This window comes from Myxocyprinus asiaticus, chromosome 23 (assembly GCF_019703515.2).
Source record: "Myxocyprinus asiaticus isolate MX2 ecotype Aquarium Trade chromosome 23, UBuf_Myxa_2, whole genome shotgun sequence".
NCBI lineage: Eukaryota > Metazoa > Chordata > Actinopteri > Cypriniformes > Catostomidae > Myxocyprinus > Myxocyprinus asiaticus.
In genome coordinates, this window is record NC_059366.1 from 4,283,946 (window position 1) to 4,302,814 (window position 18,869).

The 18,869-nt window shown below is 38.9% G+C and overlaps 1 protein-coding gene across 4 annotated transcripts in view; it reads left to right on the forward strand.

Moving 5' to 3' along the window:
• The first annotated feature begins 240 nt into the window (after positions 1 to 240).
• mlip (muscular LMNA-interacting protein) overlaps positions 241 to 18,869 on the forward strand; it is a 97,509-nt gene continuing 78,880 nt past the window's right edge. For all 4 annotated transcript variants that reach the window (XR_007892617.1, XM_051650886.1, XM_051650887.1 and 1 more), the window contains exon 1: positions 241 to 388. Coding sequence is in view for 3 of the 4 variants with exons in the window: in XM_051650886.1 (XP_051506846.1) it covers positions 308 to 388 (81 nt within the window). In the remaining variant the exon portion in view is untranslated. The remainder of the gene's footprint in view (positions 389 to 18,869) is intronic.

Here is an 18,869-nt window from a genome sequence, read left to right on the forward strand (position 1 = left end):
AGCAAATAAAATAATGTGAAACAATGATAAAACAATACAGTGACTCTAATTACACATTCAACCTTTTGCTTTTTCAGCATTTTCAGTGATCCAGTCTGTGATGATTCCAGAAGAAGTTCATCCAGTCATCATCGACGATGATCTAGTGGTAATTGTTGTCATAAGAGCCTGGAGGGGCTCCCTGCTGTCTGCAGTCTATTTGTGGCTTTTTTTTTTTTTTGCTCTATAAATGGAAGCATACAAGACTCCAGAGTTATCACAGCTCTACACTCTCAATCATGTGAAGTGAAATGCAGAGGGCACAGGAATGCTAGCACAGAAACCTCTCTGTACAACCAACACAAACACACAGATGGCCTTGGAACAACCACAGAGGACCTTTGGAAAGGTAAGTGGCCAAATTAGAAAAAACCCCTGTGTTCTGTGTTCTAAATAAAAGAAAAAAGAAAAAAAAGAAAAAGAAAAAGAAAAAGCAAGTGGATTAAGTGTCACAGTGAATTATTTAGTGACTTTGTTCTCAGTTTTCTTCAGGATTGACAGTGTCTCAATTTCAGCTGATATAAATGTACCTATATATTTTAGTATAAAGTGTTGAATTAGTCTTTTACTTCCAGTTCCAGCATATGGTTTAGATTTTTTGGGTAGCAATGGGTCATTTTCAATGGAGCTGGAAAAAACAATCACTTTGAAATAATTTGCTGCATTATAGTTCACAGTTAGAAAGGCAACAGGTGTTTGACAGAAATTAAAGTGTATCATGGCACAACAGTTATGAGTCACTGAGCTATATGAGCTATATGTAAAATGAATTACTTGCAAATCACTTCACTTATTAGTCATAACTAATTTCTCATTACTAATATGCTAACGAATCAAATGAAATAACCCACCAATATGATTTTGGGATTTATTATTAATATTAATTTGATATATGGCATATATTACATATTTTATTATGTATGATTTTCATTGATACTGCATAAAAAACTAATATATATATATATATATATATATATATATATATATATATATATATATAAATAATCAAATTTATGTCACAAAAAAATATTGGAACGGAATATACAGTGGCCCTCGAATTTATTTAGACAGTAAAACAACAATTAAAAAATGAATACATGCCATTGCATTAGATAATAAAATATCAAACCATGTGCCATTTATTTTAAACAAGTGATTTACCACAATATGGTTTGACTGTCTATATCATTAATATTTGATCCAGTCATATTAACATGGCTCCCAAGTGTTAAGTAAGTGTTACTCTATCTACCTAACTCCTGGTGTTGGCTGTGCGTTGTGTGTTTCATTTGCTAAACTTTATTTATGAAGCATTGTGCAAGACACTTTACTTTTCACTCTTGATTAACAAGAGATTTTATATTGGACATCAAGTGACTTATACCAAGTGACAGATACATTTGTGCCAACATATCTTAGAGTTTGATTGGATGTTCAGCCTTTGATATCAACAGCAAAAGATATGGGAATACAGGGATACAGGGGTTTCTCCTTCCTTTTAAAAGTCAACAAGGCTATGTGTTTTGCTGTCCTAACTAAGGCCGTAACCACCATAGACATTTAGGGGGTGGGGGAGGGTGAAGTGACAATAGTTGTCGATCAATATGGATTTTTCAATGCCTAGTTCTTAAACCTTTACATTTGCCATCCCGAGCTTTAATATTTGGTCACACTTGATCTTAACTATGCCTATATGGTTAGCTGCATGTTACAGACCTTATTCACGCTAGTGCCATCTTTGATTTTTAACAGGAATGAAAATGAGGATGTGAGGGATAGACTTACCATCTCTTCAATGGCATGAACGGTATAAAGCTGTATAAAGCTCCAATATCCCATCTGATTTTCCACAACTCATGTTGTCTGGAGTTTTTTGTCTACTAAATGTTCTTGGAAAGATATTTTTTTCAAAGTTTTGTCTGCGGAATGATCCAAAAACACTTTAAACTGCAGTCCAGCCCATTGAAGAGACTATACATCTATTCCTCACAGCCTCGTTGTCATTCCCGTGGCAGATTATCAGTTCAGTTCACAATGCTATTTTATGACATCCAAACACTTTTACTATAGTGCATGACTTGTTAGGTGACACATTTTAATGTTTCATTACATAACTAACTGCATTTACAAGCTTTTAGTATTCAGATCTTTTGTATTTTATTTACTAATATATTTACCTATTTGACCTTGAGCTTGAGCTTGAAAATGGACTTTTTTGTGTTTTCTTATGAATATTTTCTGAAATACTGAACCAGTCCTCAAATTATATACCATTTGTAAGCTTAAAGTCTCAAGAATCAAACTGTGCTGTCCATAAAAAAATAAATAAATTAATAAATAAATAAATAAAAATAAAAAACAGATGAAATTACAAGTATAAACACTAGTTGGCTGCAGAGAGCTTCTTATTCATCCATGGTTGAAGAGAAGATGATTTCTAGATTTTGTCACAAGTTCTGCATTTAGATATATATTTAAACATTATCAAAGACTACTTTTGTCAAAGTTTAGCATTTAGTTTGATTTGTTTGAGGTTATTTTTGTCAGTTTTTGCATACCTGAAATAAGTAGAATAACAAGTAATAACCTAATTTATCCCTGGTTGTAACAAGATGAATGTTTGTGTGTGTGTTCAGCATTGTAGATGTGTTATGGTCTCACCAATTCATTTTGGTGTGTGTGTGTGTGTTCTGAATTGTGGCTGATTTATTTATAAAAAAAATAAAATAAATCATCATACATCATGATTGTGCCACGGATGGCCGCCTCGGTGTGGAGCGCTCCTATTGTTTTGTTATTTTTGTTTATTTGTCCTGTGTTTAGTAATCTTTTTCCAGTCAGTTTTACCAGAGACGAACTGCTGAACATTCGACAGCTTATACCAGACAGTCTTTTCCCGGTTTTTGAATATTCAGACGTTTTGCTAGACATTTTAGTTGGAGGCGCGGCTTTGTTGTTCAGGAGACGCAGGCGAGGAAGACGAGCCGGTGCGCTGGTCAAGCTCCGTCGGCAGGGCTTTCGAACAACGCTGCAGAGCATTCATCTTGCGAATCTCCACTCTCTTCCTAACAAAATGGACAAACTACATCTCCTCACCCGCACAAACAAGGACTTTTCAAACTCTGCTGCCTTGTGCTTCACAGAAACCTGGCGGAGTGAAGCCATTCCGGACAGCGTGTTACATCTGCCGGGCTTCCAGCTGTTCAGAGCGGATCGCATCGCGGAGTTAACGGGGAAAACGAGAGGCGGTGGAACATGCTTTTATATCAATGAAAGTTGGTGTACAGATGTAACAACATTAAAGAGGATGTGCTGTCCTAATTTGGAAGGGCTCTTTATTAACTGTAAGCCTTTCTACTCGCCGCGCTTTCCCCGTTTATTCTGGTGAGTGTGTATATCGCGCCAAACGTGTGTTTGAATGCGCCGCTGCAACAGCTGGCTGATCAAATCACAGACACGGAACAACAATACCCAGACTCAGTTATTATTATTCTTGGGGATTTTAACAAAGCAAATCTCACACGTGAACTGCCCAAATACAAACAGCACATTACATGCCCCACCAGAGACTTATTTAAAGTTCAACAACAACAAACCGTGGTTTACAGCAGAGCTCAGGCAGCTTCGTCAGGCCAAAGAGGTTGCTTACAGGGGTGGGGATAAAGTCTTGTACAATCAGGCTATGAACTCACTGAACAAGGAAATCAGAGTGGCTAAAAGAAGATACTCTGAGAAGCTGAAAAACAAGTTTTCAGCTAATGACGCTGTATCAGTGCAGAGTGGCATGAAACAACTCACAAATTACAGGACTCCTACCCCCAACCCTGTGGTGGACCTACAACTGGCTGATGACCTGAATGTGTTCTACTGCAGATTTGAAATGCCCAATCTCACACCTCACACCCACTCTGACCTTCACTTCACACAAACACCAACACCTCCTGCAACCCCCCTCCTCCCTCCTCCTGCTACTCAACCTGCACTTAAGATCTGTGAAGATTATGTGAGCCAGGTCTCAAGGGAAAAAAAAGACGAGGAAAGCTTCAGGCCCAGATGGCGTCTCATCAGCAATCCTTCGATTCTGTGCTAACCAGCTGGCCCCCATCTTCACACAGATTTTCAATAGATCACTGGAGCAGTGTGAAGTCCCATGCTGCTTCAAATGCTCAATCATTATTCCTGTCCCAAAGAAACCAAAAATCACAGGAATTAATGACTACAGACCTGTCGCCCTGACGTCTGTGGTCATGAAATCATTTGAGAGTCTGGTGTTGGCCCACCTGAAGAACATCACTGGACCCTTTCTAGATCCCCTTCAATATGCTTATCGAGCAAACAGGTCTGTGGATGATGCAGTCAACATGGGATTGCATCATATCCTGCAACATCTGGACAGACCAGGGACATATGCAAGGATCCTTTTTGTGGACTTCAGTTCGGCTTTCAACACCATCATCCCAGCTATACTCCAGAATAAATTACACCAACTCTCTGTTCCCATGTCTACCTGTCAGTGGATTACCAGCTTTCTGACAGACAGGCAGCAGCTTGTGAGACAAAGAAAACTCACTTCCAGCACCTGTACAATCAGCACTGGTGCCCCCCAGGGATGTGTGCTCTCCCCACTACTCTTCTCCCTCTACACCAATGACTACATTGCCAAGGACCCCTCTGTCAAGTTCCTGAAGTTTGCAGACGACACCACTGTCATCGGCCTCATCCGAGATGACGATGAGTCTGCATACAGAAGGGAGGTTCAACAGCTGGCTGTCTGGTGCAGTCAAAACAACCTTGAGCTGAACACGCTCAAAACAGTGGAGATGATTGTGGATTGGAGGAACACCCCAACATTGACCCCCCTCACCATTCTAAACAGCACTGTGGCAGCAGTGGAGTCATTCAGGTTCCTGGGCACTACCATCTCACAGGACCTGAAGTGGGAGACACACATTGACTCCATTGTGAAAAAGGCCCAGCAGAGGGTGTACTTTCTTCGCCAGCTGAGGAAGTTCAACCTGCCACAGGCGCTGCTGATACAGTTCTACTCAGCGGTCATTGAGTCTGTCCTCTGCACTTCAATAACTCTCTGGTTTGGTTCAGCTACAAAATCAGACATCAGAAGACTACAAAGGTCAATTTGGACTGCTGAGAGGATTATTGGTTGCCCCTTGCCCCCCCTTCAAGAACTATACACTTCCAGAGTGAGGAAAAAGGCTGGAAAAATCACTCTGGACCCCACTCACCCTGCCCACTACCTTTTTGAACTGTTGCCTTCTGGCTGACGCTTCAGAGCTCTGAGCACCAGAACCGTCAGGCACAGGAACAGTTTCTTCCCTCAGGCTATACAGCTCATGAACAGTTAAACTGCCCCATTGAGCAATAACTATGTGCAATACACAGTTTAGTCTTTTTTTATATTTATCCAACACATCCAACCTCTTCTGCCATTTCATTCCTCTGAAAAAACCAAAAAAAATATTTGCACTGTACATAACAGATTTGTATTAGATTGCACTACGTATGTATATGTGTGTATGTATGTATGTGTGTGGCTGTGTGTGTATGTACGTATGTGTATAACAATTTTTTATTTTTATTATTATTATCTATGTCTTGCTGCTGTTTTTGTATTGTTTTTGTATTGTTGTACACTGGAAGCTCCTGTCACCAAGACAAATTCCTTGTATGTGTAAGCATACTTGGCGATAAAGCTGATTCTGATTCTGATTCTGATTGTGGGGACCAGCCAGCGGTCCCCACAAGGGAAATGGCATATTAAATGATGTTTTTTTGAAAATGTAAAAATACAAAAAGGTTTCTGTGAGGGTAGGGTTAGGGGATAGAATCTATAGTTTGTACAGTATAAAAATCATTATGTCTATGGAGAGTCCTCATAAGGATAGCTAAACCAACATTTGAATGTGTGTGTGAGTGTGTGTTTGTATTTTGCACTCAAGGGTCAATGTTTGGTAGTCTCACCCCTTCATGTCTGTGTGTGTTTGTGCTGCATTGTGGCTGTTTTTTAGATTTTGTATAATAAATAATGAAAACAAAAATCGCTTTTCCCATTCATTTCCTATGGCGTTCACTTTTGACCAGAAAAAGTACAAGTGTAACTTTTTTTTTCTACCACTTCTGGTCTGGTCAATTTTGATCGAATCAACTCCAATTTCTTTGTGTGTGTTCAAATATCAAATGGACGAAAAGTCACCAAGTCTCATATCCGCCAGATAAAGGAAACCAGTTTTATTGAAGAAACAAAATTGATTTCAGCAAAAAATGACCGAACAGTGCATGAGGATTAACCCTAAAAAACTCTTTAGGAGAAAATGTAACATAGTTGACATTTCACCTCTGAATTGCCGTGGTCAGTGAAAAAACAAACAAACATGTCATATCATTTTGAAAAAATTTCACTACAGTCAAGCAATTTTCTTGAGATCAGGCTGTTTTTTCCTACTGTCCGTGGCCCTATCAGTTGAGAAACACTGGTGTGTGGAATTTCTCACAGTAAAGTGATGCAGAATCTTGTACAGACGAAAGGGTTAAGACAGCAGAATTGTAGGGGAAGTTCAGATCCGCCTGTCTGAGCTGTGTAAATAGATCCCTGCTAGTGTTTCCCGGCTTTGATGCACTCTCTTATCATATAGCAAAACCCACAGGCCCTTGACAGCATTTGGACTGTTTGAGCTGTGGGCAGAGGCGAGCTGAGCTGCGATGGGAGGGGGCTGACGCAGGAAGGGGTATAATTATCCTAAAATGCAGCGACACACCCACAAGTGGAGTTTCAAACCCCTGTTGACATGCTAGCATTTATGCAAACTTTGCTCAGTGGCATTCAAAACATGTGGCTTCGGTCTGGTGCCAGAAGCATTTAGTTTTTGCTGAGCAAGTTCCTCAAACATGCAGAACCATTGAATCAGAAAGCAGAGTCTCCAGAGCAAACATGTAAATGCTACCAGGTGGGGAGTTTGCAAGACAACAACATTTGAATCTTACGTTAAAGAAGGATCTTGCTGATTAATGGGTTATTCCGATTAGGTTAGAGTGAGATAAATTGATGGTTATTGACCATATTGTTATTGGCTTTGAAAGATCAGACAAATTATACCAGAAAACAGCAACAACAAATTAAATCAGAGGAAAAGCTAAGTGTAATTAGATTGCATGCACACACTGTCCCATAATATTAGAGTACCTTGACATTTACTATGGTACTAAATGATTAACTTATTAATGAATAATTGTTTTTACATGTACTCCAAAGTGTTAATTACACATTGAAAACACATGGTATCATGAAACCATGTCCAAAAAAGCTTATTTTTGATACTTTTTTGCAGAAATTACACACTTCAGCTTTTAGTAAAATGCAGATCATAATTCAGACTGTTGCATCACAACATTAAAGATACAGTTCATAATCCTAAATGTAGGCATTTTTGGTTGCCAAGCATTAATATAGAATATTGGTGTTAGAAAACAGGTGTGCATTTATCGCCAGTTCACAATGGCTTTGATCACGTTTCATCCAATCAGAATTGAGTCGGAATCATCCTTTTTATAATGAACTTTAAACATGTGGAAACAGCAACCTTAAATTCTATACTCAATCACAGATTTCTTACAGATGCTGGACCAATCAGCTTTGAGCAAAGTGATATCTCTGATGCAATAAGGTCATATATATACTGTATATACTGTATATCCTTGTGCGACTCTGCACCCTTCTGCATAGACATTGTATTTTGGCTTCACTATACACAATGCATAATTTACATTTATTTCAGCCATGCCAACTCTCAGAAAGATTATGCATGTGAATGTGGGTATGACATTTTGATAGAATATTGGTCTTGGCTGACTAGATCTGCAACACTGCTGCTGCTGCAGTGCGAGTACAAAGACATGCTTCTGCCAGAAAAACACATATATAGAGAGTTAGCATGTGGACATGCTGCTGTTGCTACACAATTACATGCTGTAGCACGTTACATGCTGCGACACACATAGACATTAACAATCCCTGTGTAGCAGATCTAGGCAGGTGGAAGCTAGGGTGGAGGTGGGTTTCAGAGAAAACTCACAGCGTGCTGCAGAGAAACCAGCTTGTAACTGCAAAATTGAGCCATTTAAATAAAACACAAAGAGAGAGACGGAAGATGATTGGCTACCCGATAACAAGTCAAAGAACCTATCAGCTTGCACCACATAGAGTTGCATGGCTGAATTGTGGTCATTTAAACTGACTGATCTCATTTCAGAAGACTCTGGGCTGTTAAAGGGTTTCCGACGTACAGAGTCATGTGACAAAACAACATGGCGCCGATCACAGCCGAGTTTGTCTTTGGGAGAATCGCCAACAAAACTACATCTGGGAAGAAACCTAATTAAGTCAAAAGATTAGAGTCTCTAGTTTCACCCGAAAATAATTTTTTTTACATTTGAACGATTTATCGCAAAACGGCACGCTGTTAAACGCAATGACCACTACTGTGGACAATAGCACTATTTTTTCATAAAAAGTCCTCTATTTACTGTGCATTTTCACATTGAGAATAAAATATGTTGATTTCAGAGGCTTTATATGGAGTTAGGATGAAAATAAGGTGCATTTCGAACTGTTCAGAGAGCAGTGCTGACAGACAGCATACTGGAGGTAATTCAATAAATAGGGAGCAAGGGAGCATCCTATAGCTTTCCTATGCAACCAAGTGCATTCTCTTCTAAAATCTGAGCAAAAGTTCAGTTTCAGGCTGCAGATGATGTTTGCACCACTCAGCATGTTTGGCAGACATGGGACAATGGTGTTCAGTACACAGGGTTGGGGAGTGACGGAATAAATGTAACGAAATTACGTATTTAAAATACAAAATATAAGTAACTGTATTCCACTACAGTTACAATTTAAATCATTGGTAATTAGAATACAGATACATTCAAAAAGTATTTTGATTACTGAAGAGATTCCTTTGTATTTTATTGTCATTTGTTTCATTTAATATTTAGTCCTTTCAGATGGAAAACATTTATCCATATAAATGATGCAACCCAAAGTGCATTTGAACAGCAGTGAAACACTTTTTTATGATGTGTTAAATTCATACCAGCAGACAGAGAAGTAACTTTGAAGTAAGTTTGGAGCAGAAGAAATAGAAATAAACCTTGTGTAAATTGTCAGCTTTACGCTAAGCTAAAATGATATTTCTAGCCATTTTACATGCACATGTTAACAGGCACGATCATATTTTTTATCAAGAAACTTCACGTTGGATAATAATTTCTTTTTTCTAGTAAGACCTTTGATATTAGGGCAAAAATCGTATTCTTGATAATAATTTTTGTATTGTTTTCCTGTAAAAATATAAATAAATCCTTAAAACAAGATCAATTAGATTTATCTTGTTTTAGAAACAACACTGCATAAGATATTTAGGTTTTTCAGAGAATGTATTTTTACTGTACTGGCAGAGTTTTTATAGTCAAAACAAGTGAAAAAATCTACCAGTGCTGAAGAAGTAATCCAAAGTATTTACAATATGTTACTGACCTTGAGTAATCTAATGGAATACGTTACAAATTACATTTTACAGCATGTATTCTGTAATCTGTAGTGGAATACATTTAAAAAATAACCCTTCCAATCCTGTCAGTACATAGATTCAGAATTTGTAATGTAGAATTAAATTTTATCATGGTTGCAGTGATTGGATGATGCTGGCCATTACTTTGATTTAGAATGAATTATGCTAATTTCTGATTGGTTAAATGCTTCAGCACTGGCTATTATTTGTTTGTTTGACAGTGCAAAGAGAGAACACTGAGATACTGTTGCCAAAGTAGAGATTTCCCATTACACATTGTTCCAAAGCAGCTTTACAGGAAATCAGCTGACTTTCAATAACTTGGTATTATTTAAAATGTCACAACTTAGTCCTGCTGTCCACATATGTTGACATCAATTTTTAGGAAAACTATTTATTGTAGGTTTTTTATTTTTTTTATTATTTTTTTTGCATGTTTATTAGGTGCTACTAGTTACAAATCAAAAATGGAAATTGAAAATGCACACAGCTGTCATGCGGGGCTCAGGAGTATATACAGTATATATACTGTATTTTCTGTATATGTGCATTTGTGTCTGTGTGCATTTAATAGTAGGCCGTTTTAAGCTTATATTTTAAATTAATAAAAAAATCTTTGTTATTTTAAATGTAGATTTTAAGCTCAAACTGTTTAATCCTGTATGTTCTTGTTGTGTACCAATTTTAATTCAATTACACATTGATATATCCGTTATTTTTCAACCTTATATTTTTTTTTTTCAGTAGTCCTTTTGAGCTCTTGTGAGAGCAAAGTTGTTTGTTCTTGCTGTGTAAATCATAATTTTATAGTCCTCTCTTGTGCTTTGGAAATGTGTTATAATTATTCATGACTTCAAAGTCTTCTTTTGTGCTTCGTAAATGTGTTTTAATTGATCATTTTTTTATTTTTTATAATAACCTCTTGTGCTGTGTAAATGTGTTTAAATCATCATTTTCATAATGATATAAAGCGGACAAGTAAATGACTCTTGCAAGAAGCGAATCCAACTGTCTCCATGTTGCATGCTGTTTGCTGCAAACGTCATTCATTCACATTCATTTGGGTTTTGTCAAGCTTAAACTAATCCTGGAGTTTGTTAAGCTTTCTTAGTGATACGTAGCATAAGTCTCATAGAATCACATTACTATACATAAATGTTTGCTAAATGACCTTGGAACTGCCATGCTACATGTAAGGAAACACACAATATAAAATTATTAATACCTAATAAAAATATTAAAACGTTAGCAAAGTTATGTGCCATTCTTCCGCAAGAAGACATAGTCCCTGACATAACAGAAAGTTCAAGTTCATGTAGATCAACTACGAGTCATTTTCAAGTCAAGTCATTTTTATTTGGATAGCGCTTTTCACAATACACATTGTGAAAATGATGCTGCAATGTCTGTAATGTCTTACAATCCCCGTTGAGCAGTTTCATTGAAGAACGACATTGAAAATCATGCCCTAAAAGATTAGGCCCCCAGTGAGCAAGCCAAAGACGACAGTAGCAATGAACCCAAAATTCCATAAGATGTTAGTTAATGGAGAGGGAGAGGGAGAGAGAGAGAATGTGAGTGAGAGAGAGAGAGAGAGAGAGAGAGAGAGAGAGAGAGAAAGAAAGAGATAAAGAGAGAGAGTCAAGTCATTTTTATTTGTATAGTGTTTTTCTCAACACACATCGTTTTAAAGCAGCTTTACAAAAAATCATGCATTAAAAAAAAAAAAAAATGTAATATCTATAAAGTCTTAGAGTGATCATTGTGTAGTTTGATTAAATATGATTGTAAAATGAGTATAGAAATTAAATAATTAAATAATAATTGTATTTAGAACCCATGTGAGCAAGCTGAAGGCGACTGTGGCAAGAAACACAAAACTCCATAAAATGTTGGTTAATGGAGAAAAATAACCTTGGGAGAAACCAGGCTCACTGTGGGGCTTAACAACATGATATAATGCCAATATTAGTTATTTGTGTGCAGTGCAAGTCATGGTTTTAAATGTGTAAATTAAGTAAGAGTTAAGGTCCAGTGTTTAAAAACAAAAAAATTATGAACTTTACAATTAATGATTAATGTCTTTGAAGTCCATCCTGGATTAACTGCAGAAGTTTACATAAATGCATTGTCCTTTGTTAGATGGCTGATGAAGGCTTTTGTTGGCAATTAAATGGCAGTCTATGTATTCCACTTCAAGATTGTAGTCCATCAATAGACAAAGGTGATGCAGGCAGAGATAAATGATGAGGTGATTCGCAGTTCAACCTGCAGGGCATTTCGGTGAGGTTCGGTGGGGTCCATCCTAAGTGGCATATGAAGTATTCGATGTCATACAGTTGGAGTTGGCATCAGTTCATCCTCTGAAGTCAAAAAACTGAAGTGATGTCTGGCTAGCACCTGACTGAAATTGTACATATATTCCATTTCTCTGTAGAAATTAACATAGTTGGGAGGACACTACCTTTGCTAGTATTTTAAACATAAATGGTAGATTTGAAATCGGTCTGTAACTAGCCAATTCTCCAGGATCAAGCTGTGGCTTCTTAATAAGTGGTTTGATAACTGCCATTTTAAAGTTTCTTGGGACATGTCCTAAGGATAGTGAGGAGTTAATAATAACACCTCTTAAGAGCTTAGTTGGTATTGGATCTAACATACATTTTGTGGCTTTTTATTTTTTAAGTTTTGTTAGCTCTTCATGACAGCGAAGGATTGAAGATGCTCGTGAGCAAAATTATGAGACTGTTTTCTGAGGTGCTGTGACAGTTGATTGCATTGTTCCAATTTTATTTCTGATTATTTCAATTTTATCAGTAAAGAAAGTCATGAAGTCATTACTATTGTGCTGCGACGGAATATCTGGTTCAGTCTATGTTTTATTCCTAACCAATTTAGCCACAGTACTGAATAAACACCTAGGATTGTTGTGGTTATTTTTGTGGAGTTTGATAAAATATGCTGACCTGGCAGCTTTCACCACGAAATACCTCTAATCTTGCGCTCCATTTTCTTAGCTTCTCTCTTGAGAGCATGAGTGTGAACATTGTACCATGGTGCAAGGCTTTCTTTAATCGAAGGGGGGCAACACTATCAAGGGTGCTAGAGAAGACTGTATTTGTAATGAGTCAACGGAGGTGAGATCCATGTTCAGCTTTAATAACAATAAACGTAGTAATACAGATAGGCAGGGGTCAGTCACCAGCAACAGTAATAACCAAGGTAGTCCAGAGAGATAGTCAATAAACAGGCAAGAGGTCAGGGCAGGCGGAAGACAATCACAGGTTATATCCAGGTAAACAAGGCAGTAATAGTAGGCAGGCAGCAACGGGTCAAAACAGGGTAAACAGTCCAGGATCATACACAGGAAATACAATAAACTCAGAGAACGCTCAGAAATGTCAGCCAGGGCAAAACAAGACTTCACAATGATAGCGAGTGAGAGTGAGACTTAAATAGCAGAGTAGATGAGGAACAGGTGAGAAGGTAATCAGTGCCAGGTACGGGGATTATGGGAAATGGAGTTCAGAGTGTAAAAGTCAATATTCAGGTGATGGAGCCCTCAGGTGGTGAGTGGGAGGAACTAAAGAGGCGGGATTCGTGACAGAGCCCCCCGCGAATGGCTCCTGAAGCGAGAAGGCTGGCGACGCCGGGGTCTTCCACGAGGTCGAGGGGCCGGTCTAAGCGGATGAGTCCTATGAAACTCTGCAATGAGTGTGGGGTCGAGAATATATTCAGAATTGACCCAGGACCATTCCTCCACACCGTACCCCTCCCAGTCAACGAGGTATTGCAGTGGCCAGCACCTGGAATCCAAGAGATCTCCTACCTGATATGCCTCCTCGCAGTCCATGATGATGGGTGGGGGACCCTGGTCCCCGGCCTCCTCCTCCTCCCCTCTTGGACGAACAGCAGTCTTGAGCAATGAGACATGGAAAGTGGGAGAGATGCAGTAAGTGGGAGGCAAGGCAAGGCAGTATGAAACAGATTTATTTGTCTAAGCACTTTGAAAGGACTAGCGTACCTGGGACTGAGTTTTTTGCAGCCAAGGTAGACCTAAAATTACACAGTAATGAGGTGATGGGATGATATATAGGCGAATAGTTTCAGTATGCAGTGCTCCAACTTGCAGAGTGATATCTTTGGTAGTGTAATGCACATGACCGTCACCAAGCGGGCGTCCGTCTAACGCTGCCACTGCCAAAATGGAGTGACAGAGGTTAAGTGGTATGTTATGAACCCTGGCGAAATCCTCATCAATAAAGTTGCCCGCTGCCCCAGAGTCCAGCATTGCTGTGGTTGAGACAGATCTCCCCGAAAACATTAATATCACAGGCACTTCAACACATGAATTAGGAGGGGTTTAATAAACTACAAAAAAAAAAATAAATAAATAATAATTGCCAGGGTGATCTATATACTGTAGTAAGGGCAAAAGACGACAGAGATTTTTTATTTATATCTGACAGTGTCATATTAAGCATTATTAGTTCAAAAGACTTAAACTTATATCCTGTCCTCTGAGTAACACCAAAAACTTCATTATAAATTGTAGCAACACCTCCTCCTCGACCCTTCAGATGAGGCTCATGTTTATAACAATAACCTGTGGGAGTAGAGAGAGAGAAACTTTGGGAGAAACAAGGCTCAACTGGGGGAGCCAGTTCCCCTCTGGCAATTATCACTGTGTGATATGGGAACTGTTGTTTGCATCATATCATTTAGGCTGTTATTTCATGTATTTCAGCACAGCTGGAATGCTGTACTAGCCAGTCAGCATCCAGAACCAGAATTATCAGTTTTGTAAATATCTGTTATGTAATATGTCCAGACCCTGCTGGAAAAAGAAAGATTAATCAGAATCAGAAAGAGCTGTATTACCAAGTATGCTTCCACATACAAGGGAGTTTTCTTGGTGACAGAAGCTTCCAGTGCACAAACAATACAACAAGCCAGAGATAAAAAATAAATAAATAACAATAAAAAAGCGAATATATATATATATATATATATATATATATATATATATATATATATATATATATATATATATATAGAAATACACAATAAGACAAAAATATACATAGTATGTACAAATACAAATCTGATACTGTGCAAGGGAATGTAATGCAGAAGAGGCTGGGAATGTAAACTAGATGGTTTGCTGGTCTTAGCTGGTCTCCCACCTGGTCATGGTCTGAGGGCTAGTTTAAGAGGGGCTTTGGGCACTTGTCAGCAGATTGAGCTGGTAGACCAGCTAATGCTATCTTAGGCTTACCTGGTTTAAGCTGTTTTTCAGCAGGACACTCAGATGGTTTATATTAGCCTTCAGGATTTCTTGATAATTATATCAGGCTATCGTTCTATCCACAGACGGACAACAGTGAAGCAAAGCAAAACAAACTGTAATGATCGTAGCATACAGCTGTCTGTCGGTTTAGCTGCCAACAGCTTTGACTGATGCGTCAGCTGTGTTTCAAGCTCAGCTGCCAAATGAGTTTTGTTTTGGAAACTGAACTGTCCATGTGCAAGTGTTTACTATGAAAAGAAATCCAAAGCAGTATTGTAGGTGCAGGCAAATCTTAGCATTATAAACTGAATTGGTTTTGAAAGCTTTTGCATCAGTGGGCCACTGAGTGCACAACATGTTTTCTTCCCTATAGCAATTATTCTTAGAAAACAAGAGAAATTGAGATTTCTGAGCTGAGAATCTAAACTACAGCTGTTTTTCTCCCCAAAAGCTCCCTTTGTTAAGAGTTTATGAAGGGGTTCAGAAATGACTAATAATTCATTTACAAATGCAAATATAAATTATTGATATGTGGTTATAAAAACACTGCACACAACACCTGCATTGTAAAAAACCTAAAAAACAAACCCGGTAAATGTATGGCAGCACAGGGTGCCAAACGTTTACCATATTCTGAAATAACATGTTTATTGCAATTTCAAATACTGTGTTAACATTGTAAGTTGAAATGACGTTTAAAATGTAAAATGAAATAACATGTTACAACTAAAAAATGGAATTAGGCTATATGTTTTGTCTGGTCATTAAAAAAAAAAAATTTGAAGACCAATAATAAAAAACATGTTTTGACTGTAAATAGAAATAAGACTGTTAGACCATTCATGTAATTACTGTGCTTTGCCAACAAATACATAAACATTTTTTTTAACCCTGAGTCTGGGTTTACTCCATTTTGCATTTCAAGCTCAATTAGATTAGCTTAATTATTTAAAGACCTAAAAACTTTTGATTTTAGGAGCTTTTAAGCTCAACTGTGGTAACCCCCAAAACTCCAACATTACAGAAACTCCTCTAAATTTCAACATCACGGAACATAAAATACTTACAAATCTCCCCCATAATTCATCTTGCACAAAAACACATAATATATATATATATATATATATATATATACACTGCTTCTACACTTGTTTTTTGGAGCGTCTGGAATCCGCTCCTTAAAAGAGGGGCTCTGTCACGTATTCCCTGTGTTTTTGCTTAGACTTTTATTTTGAAATTCTTGTTTAGTTCCCCATTCCTGTTTCTTGTTAATTTTGTAGTCCTTTGTAGTTTCTTTTCATGATTGGTTTTCCCCTGATTGTTTTCCCCAGGTGTTCCTCGTTTCCTTGTTTGCTCATTTGTATTTAAGCCCTTGTTTCCCCTGGTTTCTTTGTCAGTCTTCACATGTTTGTTTTGTTTTGTTTTGTTTTGGGTTTTGTTTAGTTTTATTCTGAGTACTTTGTTTATTTTTGGTTTCCATTAAAAGCTGCATTTAGATCCTCATTCCTCACCTGCCTCCTCACAGAAAGACTAACCAAGGAATGGATCTAGCGGCTGTCAGAATTCTACTCCTTCAACGAGGGGACCGTCCAGTTGAGGATCATGTCGGTGAGCTTTTAGAGCTGGCAAATGAAGTGTACTATCCAGACCGCTCTCTGGTGGTTTTCTTCCGGGCCGGTCTGAATAGCGCACTGAGGGAACTGATGCCTCCGGCTGATCCTCACTGGGTTCGGCGAATATGTGGAGAAGGCTCTGGAACTTTGCGGTTCCCATTATACAGTGGATTATGGTGGGAACCCCGGGCCAAAACCTTCATCTTCGGCTCCCTTGTAGAAGCCTTCCATGGCCCCTGTCTCGAAGCCTTCCATGGCCCCTGTCTCCAAGTTGTATGATCTGCCACTGATGTCGGTGGTATTTCCATGGAGACCCTACCTCAAAAATTGTCTGCGCCCACACGTGCCACGGCCAACGAGTTGCCAGCCTCATCCGTCCCAGAGCCAGCGTTGCCAACCTCGTCCATCCCAGAGCCAGCATTGCCAACTTCGGCCATCCAGAGAAGGAGGAGGAGAAGAAAAGTTTCTGTTCCCAAGTCTCTTCCCATGTACACGACCACGGAGGTCGTTCCCGAGTCTCCGCCCATGCCCACGACCACGGAGGTCGTTCCCGAGTCTCCGCCCATGCCCACGACCACAGAGGTCGTTCCCGAGTCTCTTCCCATGATCATGACCATGGAGGTCATTTCCCATTCATCCAGGACTCTTTGTCTCGAGTCTTCCACGGCTCCGCCCCCAGAGTCTTCTTCCCCAGCGGCTCCACCCGTTCCCCCAGAGACTATTTCCCCAGCAGCTCCACCCGCTCCCCCAGAGACTCCTCCTACAGCGGCTCCGCCATCTGACCCAGTCCCTGTCCTGCGGCTGCTTCCCAGGCCTCCTGACCCTGTCTCGGCCCTGCAGCCACCTCCCAGGCCTCCTGACCCTGTTCTGATCTGATCTGCTCTGGTCTCCTGGCCGTCCGCCTGATCTGCTCTGGTCTCCCTGGTCTCCTGGCCGTCCGTCTAATCTGCTCTGTTCTCCCTGGTCTCCTGGCCGTCCGCCTGATCTGCTCTGTCTCCCTGGTCTCCTGGCCGCCCGCCTGATCTGCTCTGGTCTACTTGGTCCTCCGAGCCTGCAGCATCGCCCTGGCTCTCCATCTCTCCAGCTCTGCCTTGGTTTCAAGCCTCCCTGACTTTGCGTTGTTCCTCTGCTCCCCTTGTACCCCCCTGAACTACTTGTTTTCCCCCACACCCCATGGACAATTTGTTTTTTTTGTTTTGTTTTTTGGAGCATCTGGAATCTGCTCCTTAAAAGGGGGCTCTGTCACGTATTCCCTGTGTTTTTGCTTAGACTTTTTTTAAGCCCTTGTTTCCCCTGGTTTCTTTGTCAGTCTTCACATGTGTTGTCATGTTCTGTGCCTTTTCCATTAAAAGCTGCATTTTAGTGGTGGTGTAGTGGACTAAAGAACTGAACTGGTAAGCGGAAGGTTGTTGGTTCAATCCCCACAGCCACCACCATTGTGTCCTTGAGCAAGGCACTTAACTCCAGGTTGCTCCAGGGGGATTGTCCCTGTAATCAGGGCACTGTAAGTCGCTTTGGATAAAAGCGTCTGCCAAATGCATAAATGTAATGAATTCTACCTGTTCAACACCAGTTTCATATAGAACAGTAAAGAGAAGACTCAGGGGTGCAGGCCATATGGGAAGAATTGCAAAGAAAAAGCCACTTTTAAAACAGAAAAGGTTCCAAACTTTTGGCTGTGTGTGTGTGTGTATATATATATCAGTATATATTTATGTTGTCCCAACACAAGTGGATTAAGTATACTTGCATTTAACAAAAAAAGTGTATTTCACTGAGTGAAATAGTGTTAATATAATTTTAATGAAGTAAATCGAATGATATCTTTTCTAAACTCCAGATTATTTTTTACACAAAATTATTTGAGTTTCTTGATTATTATAAGTACAGCATAAACTCAATATCTTGTGTCGTAAATGCAGCATCAAATTAAGTAATGTTCATTACATAACTATAAGTAAAATCTGTTTATTTCAATGAGCAATATTTGCGGATTTTTTATTTTTTATTTGGTGTGAATAAATTTATTTTTAGGGAAATGTAACAATTTAAAAATGTGGAATTAATGTAAAATTATACTGTATTTTCTATGCAAAAATAATTAAATTTATTTACAGTGTGCATAATGGTGAGCCATTTTACCTTACTTATAAATGCCTAATAACACTTATTCAACATTGGGAACCTATAAAAATGTACCATAATGTAAAGTGAACATATATGAAGCATTAATGAGTTGCCAACATTAGAAACCTGTACATAAAGTTAAGTATAGTTTAATGGGCATCGGGCTTTATTATATGATGTATGCTGTGAATGAGTGTGAAGAGCTCAAAAGTTTTT